This window comes from Hydra vulgaris, chromosome 15 (genome assembly GCF_038396675.1).
Source record: "Hydra vulgaris chromosome 15, alternate assembly HydraT2T_AEP".
NCBI classification, from domain to species: Eukaryota; Metazoa; Cnidaria; class Hydrozoa; order Anthoathecata; family Hydridae; genus Hydra; species Hydra vulgaris.
This window is the reverse complement of record NC_088934.1, coordinates 32,085,001-32,093,691: the sequence shown is the minus strand read 5'-3', so window position 1 is coordinate 32,093,691 and position 8,691 is coordinate 32,085,001. Positions and strand designations below refer to the sequence as shown.

Sequence of the window (8,691 nt, the reverse complement as noted above, 5' to 3'; positions counted from 1 at the left end):
CCAATCTTACTACTTGTTTATTCTTATTACTATTTATTATTTTATTAATAAGTCGACATTACTATTTAAAACATTAGAAAATGATCGTAGCAGACATTTGAAAAGTAGATATAAGATACTGAAGCACAAATTAAAATTAATATTCAAGTTTCCACGTGTTTTATTTGCCAAAAAAATGCGGTTAAAATTACGTTTTTCCGGTGACTTTTAGTTGTTACAATGATGTCTTTCATTATCCATGCCCAACTACCCCAATAATGATTTTAAAGTGATTACAAGCGAAAACGCATTTTTTTTACAAACATGAATCCAATAATCCCTTGCGTTTGAAAAACAACACTACTAAAAAAAAAACTTTTTTTAGAACTATGTAATACTTTTGGAAACAATTAAATAATATGTTTTCATTATTATTTATTTTTATTATTTCCAACAATAATAAGCCCACTTTGAGACATGGGGTAGTATTATGTGTTACGTTACTTGATTTTTTTTTTTATTGTAATTCCGTTTTATTTCTTATTTTCCGAAGTCACCCTATAATCACCATTTGAAACAAATAACTGGAAATCAGGTTTTAGAAGCTCAAATTTGAATTTAAACATTGCAAATAAAAAAAAACTCAAAAACTAAATAAAACCCCGAGCTTTCCCAAAGGGCACAAGGACAATATTTAAACATTCAGTTAACGTTTAAAGTTTGCTTGAGCATCGACTGTATTAGTAAAACGTTTAAAAAGCGTTCAAAAAACGTTTTAATACAACTATTTTTATCATTCTAAGTACATTTTAAGGGACTTCTAAAAAACGTTTAAAAAATGTTCTTTTCTAGCCGCAAACTGCACACCGCGCCTGTGCAACTTTACTTACAAATGGATTAATATCCCCATCCACGCATTTGTACGACAAAAAGGTAACTATTTGAAATAAATTATATATATATATATATATATATATATATATATATATATATATATATATACATATATATATATATATATATATATATATATATATATATATATATATATATATATATATATATATATATATATATATATATATATATGTTTATATATTTATATATATATATATATATATATATATATATATATATATATATATATATATATATATATGTATGTATATATACATATATATACATATATATACATATATATATATATATATGTATATATATATATATATATACATATATATACATATATATGTATATATATATATACATATATATATCTATATATATATCTATATATATATATATATATATATACATATATATATATACATATATATATATATATATATATATATATATACATATATATTTATACATATACATATATATGTATATATATATATACATATATATACATATATATGTATATATATATATATATATATATATATATATACATATATAAACATACATATATATACATATATATATATATATATATATGTATATATATATATATATAATATATATATATATATATATATATATATATATATATATTTATATATATATATATATATATATATATATATATATATATATATATATATATATATATATATATATATATATATATATATATATATACGAAATTATTAGGGGTGGTGAAACTCCTGTAAATTCCAACTCAAAAAAAAATTTGTAACGCTCGAAAACAGTGAAATACTAAGCCTATTTTTAAATACACCTACTTTTTAGGTTTTGGGGGTCTCTGACCCTCTAAATTCTATACTGCTAGCTGATTGAACAACTTAGATAAAGCTCTGATCCGTCTAACGGATTTGCAAAGTTTAGAGCTTGGGTTATCGTCATTACATGCATCGATTCGTTGTTTTGAGTGTTGTGTTAATGTACACTGTACATTAACACAACACTCAAAACTATTCATCAACTATTTGTAATGGTTTTAAAAATGATAAATTTTCGCCTTTTTTTTTCAAAAAAACTTATTTTAAAATCTACGTAACTGTACAATGCATTGTTCAGTTATGTAGATTTTGAGGATAAGTTTTCAAATAAAATAAGCGAAAAGTTGACATTTTTATACCCGTTATGAATGGTTATAGCGAGCTCGTCTAAGACAAGCTATGAGTTTGCAAGTAATTTCAGGGATATTTAATGGAACCCATGTAAAACTTTCTGAACTTGTTGGTCAAAAAATAATAAATAGATAATACCAAATATTTTTGAATAGAGTAAAGTATTTATGTTTTAATAATAAAAGAAAAAAAATGTTTTAAGAATTTACTTGTTTGGGACTTTCGACCACTGAAAAAATATTTTGGCCTACTGAGCATTCGATTAATAACTATTATTTATGAAATGGGCGTATATTACGATATCAAAATACAGTTTTAATACTGTCATACTATTTATTAAAAGAAGATTATTAAAATTATATATCTAAACAATATTTCTTGACGTTAGCACTAAATTTTATAATAAATTGTATAAACTTGTTAAATTTTTATACGCCGGTTTTTTAAAATCAACCATTGATGTGCTATTTTATTTATATCCAACTGGTCAACAATATCTTTTTCTACACCCAGTAACACTAAAGAATTCAATCTCTCGTCAGCTTTTGTTAATCTAAGATGCCTTTTTATCAATTTTAGTTTACTGAATGTTCTTTCATTTGTTGCAACAGTAACTGTAAAAGTCGAGGCTAAACGACAAATTTGATTAGCACATGGTAAAATATGCTTTACTTCTTCTATTTTTTCCATTAAGGAGTTAAATGATGCTTCGTCTTCTTTTAACTTATTAAATAATATTTCTAGTTCTGTTTGAACTAAGTCATAGTCTTGAAGATTTGCACCTTGACTTGCTGGGGGAAATATTGAAATAGATTTTTGTACATTACCCAATGAAATATTAAGTTTATTAAATGGTTGAGAAAACAATAGATATAAAAATTCAATAGAAGAAATACATGTTTTTAAATTTTCATTCGTTAGTTTAAAAATGGTATCAAGAACTATTTTAAACTCTTTTCTGTAAAATAAATTCATTGTAAATTCTGTTTGTGTTGAAGAATTACAATCGAATCGTTTATTTGCTAATTTTCTACAATGATGGTTTCGAAAATCAGCCTCAGAGTCTATTCCACGTAAGGTGGCAAACTCTTTAGCACTATTGATGAAATTGTTCATTGCATAATCATCATAGTTGATTGATGCTAGAATTTTCATTGTGATGTGAATTTATGTTATTGCATCAATTATAGATAAATTTTTGCCTCAAGAGTTTCAGTAAGATACTTTAGTTTGTACATAATGTTCTTCATGAAAGATATAGAAACAATAAAATAAAAAGAAAACATTTGTTTTCGAAGAGCAAGTGCTTTTGATCTTGTTCCTTTATCGAAACATTCGTAATGTTTTGTTCGTAATTCGTAATAGCTGTTGTTGAACGTATTCGTTCAACAACAGCTTCTAATGAATTCCATAGAGCTTTAACACTTTCAGCACGAGCTGTCCACCTTGGTTTTTGACAAGTTTCTTAATTGTAACGCATTTTCAATTTTAGAAATTTTCTCATTAGGCAAACGATATCTATTATTACTTGAGGAACAAAAGACTTAAAGATTTTCTAATATATACTTCCAATTATACTACTAGCATCACAACTATGTTCAAAAAACGTGTTCAACCGATGAGCTTGGCATGGTATAAGTATAATTTTGTGACCAGCAAGTTCAGAAAGATTAATATGGGTTCCATTAAATTTCCCTGACATATTACTTGCAAAATCATAGGACTGAAAGGGTATTAGCTCCGGTTTTAATAAATTACTTTCTAGATTGTTGACTATTTGTGATGCTGTACCCGAACCAATTTTATCGTTTCTTTTTTCAATTTCCAAAAGTCGCTCAACAGATTTGCCTTGACTATTAACATATCAGACACATACTGATTAACGATCCTGATGTGATATATCTGATGTAGTATCAGCAGTTACTGAAAATTGTTTGCTTCATATATCTCTTTTATTATTATGTTACGTGTTTCTTTAGTTAGTAGTTCAATAAATTCATTTTGAGATCGTGGACCTAAGTAAGCAACTTAATGTGATCGTAAAGTAGACTATTCCATCCAGCATTTCATTAATTGATTACGACTAGTGAGTAATTGAACAAATTGCATAAAATTTCTTCTACTTTCGTCACCATCGCCTCGATATGCTAATCCTTGTCGTGATAATATTCTAGCAATATCAAATAATATAACTACAATTTGTTTATTGAAATCTTTTTTTTGATCTAACTTAATTGCTTCTTTTCTATTTGATATGTTTAAAATTATATCAATATGATTTTCAGTTGTCATAAATTGATAATAATGATGTAACGCTGCTTTATGAGAAAAACAAGATATATGTTGCTGTAATTTACCTAATTTTTTAACTCCACAGCTTTTCATTTTATGCCATTTACGAACACTAGGTTTTACCCATGATGAATCTTGATAAGATTCAGCATGGATAAAACCTCATCTTCCTGGGCCATTTGAATATAAAGTACATACAAAACAGTATGCAGAATCTGTCACAACACTATATTCGAATAATGGATATTCATTGTACCATTTAGGATTAAAACTATGCTGTTTAATGTTGTTAACTGTAGTATTAAGTTGATATTTAGTTAATTTTGGCTGATGTGGCGATAAAGCAATAAGGTATTGACGCTGAGATGCTGAAGCAACCGAATCACGACTGCCTGGATCAAGATTAATTATGTTATCAATAATATTGTTAATTGGTTTAGAACTTTTAGGTGATTTAGAGATTTGTTCCGATAAAATATTTGCATTTTTTATGAATTTTTTTTAACTTGATTTTATTCTACTAATGGCCTGAATGCATTCCAATAAGAATATCACAGGATTTGGAAATGTCTCAGATTTTAATTTAGACTAAATGATACCACACTCGTTTAAGTCTGTGACAATATTTTCTAACTGACCAGCACACGATAACCAATTGACTTCATCATTTTGTATGTCAGGTTCATCTATTAGAGACAATTGAATTGAATTCTCTTGAAATAAATCCTCCTCTAACAATTGAGAAGGATATGTTCCATGGTTCTGTATTATATTAAATTATATTATACTTTATATAATATAAATATACTAAATCATTAAGTAACTTATATCTTTAATTAAAAAAATAATAAATCGCAAGGTATAAGGAAATAACTTTAATTAAAAAAGGTTAATAAGTTCAAGTAAATTAATCCAAAAGAAGCTATAAAATAAATGCTTTTAATTTTTTAAAAACGATTTTACTATTTTTATCCTTGAGTAAGTGATCTTTATTCAGAATACATAAGGGATTTGTTAAAAAATACATAGTAGATTGATTTCTTAAAAAATACATAATGGATTGATTGATTTATTAAAAAATGCATATAGGATTATTTGATTTGTTAAAAAATACATAATAGGTTGATTGATTTCTTAAATGTTACGTTCGAACTTACATTAAAACTCAGATGTTTTAAGTTATTCTACAACTTTATTTGCATAATTATCGTTGATTTTAATATAACATTAAACCAGGTGCATACCGATTCTCGTTTCCCTGCGACTTTGGAAGTTTTAACTGCACTTTAAAAAGGATTTTCGGGAGCGCCAACGTGTTTTATATTTACTCATATCCCAATATGTACTTTACCTTGGTATTGTTTTTTAAAATCGTTATTAAATATACTGCCATATTTTAGACATTCAACTTTAAATCTCTTACGTTTTGCCCCTATATTACTCATTCAAGAAAACGTATAACAGAAATTTAAATATTTTAAAACTCAAGAAAATAAAACATCAAGTGCAATTTCGTTGTGGTTTTAAAGACCGCAGTTCCTTATGGAATTGATATGCCTAAAAAGCAATTTTTTTCAACGTCACCAAAACGGTACCCTATTTCGTTCCCGGAAGTCGTAAATTTCAAAAAGTATAAGTTTTATCAATTTGAAATTTACTTATTTATTAAAAAAATATTTAACAAAACTCTAACACTAATTGTACAAATTTTCATCAATGCCAACTCTAATACTAAATGTACAAATATGCCAACTGTCATGCACAAATAACAGCTTTGGGGAGGATGGGGTGGGACACCCCTTACACTCCCCCTTTCGGGACGGCCCTGTAAATATATATATAAATATATATGTGTATCATAGTATATGTTATATTAGTATAAAAATATCAATCAATACGAAATGACAATTGTTATTGGAAATTTTCGCTTGATTTTGGTTAACAGCTCGTCATCGAAATCGTCGTTATCGTTAATGACGATATTTTCGCTTGAATATGGTTATCAGCTCATATAACTATTTTACGAGCTCGTGATGCTGGTAACACTTATCCAGAGAAACTTTTTAATAGAAAAATTATTATTCCCAATAAGAGAATTTGTATTAATTGATGTTTTCGTACTAATATATATATATAAATATATGTATATATATATATATATATATATATATATATATATATATATAAATATATATATATATATATATATATATATATATATATATATATATATATATATATGTGTATATATATATATATATATATATATATATATATATATATATATAAATATATATATATATATATTAATAAGAAAACATCAAACAATACGAATTCTCTTAATACAAATAATATTTTATTTTGAGAAATTTTAACTAGGTAAAATATAACATATTTTTTTTACAATATTATTGTTTAATTTTGTCTGTTTCTTATTAAAAAAATTTGTTAGTATTAGATATACTAATATATTATAATAATTGAACTAACAAAATTGCGGTTTTATTACGTGTTGCTATCTAGACATCTTACAGATTTTAAAATATGTAAAAAATATGTATATTTATGTAATATTTTTTGAGCTGATGATGCTGGTATCCATAACCCAGTGAAAGTTTCTCAAAATAAATTATTATTTGTATTAAGAGAATTCGTATTGTTTGATGTTTTTTTATTAATCCTTTAAGACAAAACGCCGTAATAATACGGAGGACCGTTTTAGGAGTTAAGGAGCACCGCCGTAATAATACGCACTGGTATAAGTTGTTACTTATAGAGTTTTTAACACCTTAAAATTAGTCATACACCCTTCAAACCACGATTTTACTATTCTCGAATGTTCTACGGAACTAATAAACACAAATTTCGTTTAGACGTAAAAAAAAATATGGTAGATAAACGACGATCAATAACTGTTCAAGACGCTGTAAATTTTGTCTTGGAAGAAGACTCAGATCTTTCTTCGTTGACAGAATCTTTATCTGACAGGAAAATAGAATTTTTAATGGAATCAGAAACAGATGAAGAATTATATCTGAGTGAATACAGTGACGATAATTTTAAGAATATTCCATCAATTGAGCAAAATATCAAGAATATAAAAGTAGTTCCAGCTCTAAAGAAGAAGAGTGTTAGTTGCTATGAGAGTTTAAATTGGCAAAAGGAACCTCCTAAAGAAGGAATGAGACGATTTAATTTTATTTCTGAAGAAAAAGTCAATGGAGATATAAAAAACTCTGACCCTCTTGAATCATTTGAATGTATTATTACAAACGAACTTTGTGAGTACATTGCTGAACAAACTAACATATACTTTAACCAAATGACAGGAGGTAAAGTATTTCAAAGAAGCTCTCGTATATTTAAATTTATCAATAGTGGAGCTATATTTACATCTCGTGACATACGCTTTTATTTTGCAGTGATAATCTACTGTGGTATTATTCGAAAGCCCAAATTGCGAATGTACTATACAAAAAGCAAACTGTTTGAAACACCAGGCTTTAAAAGTATACTATCGCAAAACAAATTATTATTGCTAGAGAGATTTCTTCATTTTGTAGATATTTCTAGTTTTGTGGACAAAAGTTATACAAAGGATATAAAAATTAAATACATTCAGGAGTACATAGTTAACCGCTGGAAAATTATGTTACAACCAGGACGTGATATATCCATAGATAAATCATTAGTTTTGTGGAAGGGAAGGCTGTCGTTTAAACAATCGATACGATCAAAAAGTGCACGCTTCGGTATTAAGACGTTTGCATTGGCATGTGGGAAAACAGGATATGTCTGGAATCAAATTATATACCTTGGTGCTGGCACAGAAATTTCTCAACAAAACAAATATCAGGACACCGATGTAGTAATGTCATTATCTGAAGAACTGTTAGATGTAGGACGGTGTATATACCTTGACAATTGGTATACCTCATTGGAAAATTGTGATTTTCTTGTTCAAAGAAAGACTGATGTTGTGGGAACATTACGAAGCTACAGAAAGTATCTACCAAAAGATGTTATTAATGCAAAATTGAAATCAAATGAAAGGTGTGTTGCATACGAGCAAGGATATCAATTCATGGTAATGCATTGGAAGGATAAACGTGATGTTTACATGATAACCAGCTGCATACCTGATACTTTAGAAATTGTCTTACGTACAGGTGCAAGGAAAGAAGTACCAACTGTTATCCACATTTACAACAGCAACATGGGTGGAGTTGATCTTAGTGATCAAATGACCACCTCCTATGCTTGTGAGCGAAAAAGGGTGAAAAAGTGGTATAAGAAGTTTTATTTTCATCTGATTAATCTT

General features: G+C 26.7%; 1 protein-coding gene across 1 annotated transcript; it reads right to left on the bottom strand.

Moving 5' to 3' along the window:
• Nucleotides 1–2,498: 2,498 nt before the first annotated feature.
• LOC136091887 (uncharacterized) lies at nt 2,499–3,233 on the bottom strand. Its single transcript, XM_065819599.1, has one exon. It carries the CDS (start codon nt 3,231–3,233, stop codon nt 2,499–2,501), a length of 735 nt encoding a protein of 244 aa, XP_065675671.1.
• Nucleotides 3,234–8,691: the final 5,458 nt, after the last annotated feature.

What these genes read in the sequence shown, in the direction of transcription:
- LOC136091887 (XM_065819599.1), bottom strand. Translation starts at nt 3,233, where the DNA reads ATGAAAATTCTAGCATCAATCAACTATGATGATTATGCAATGAACAAT.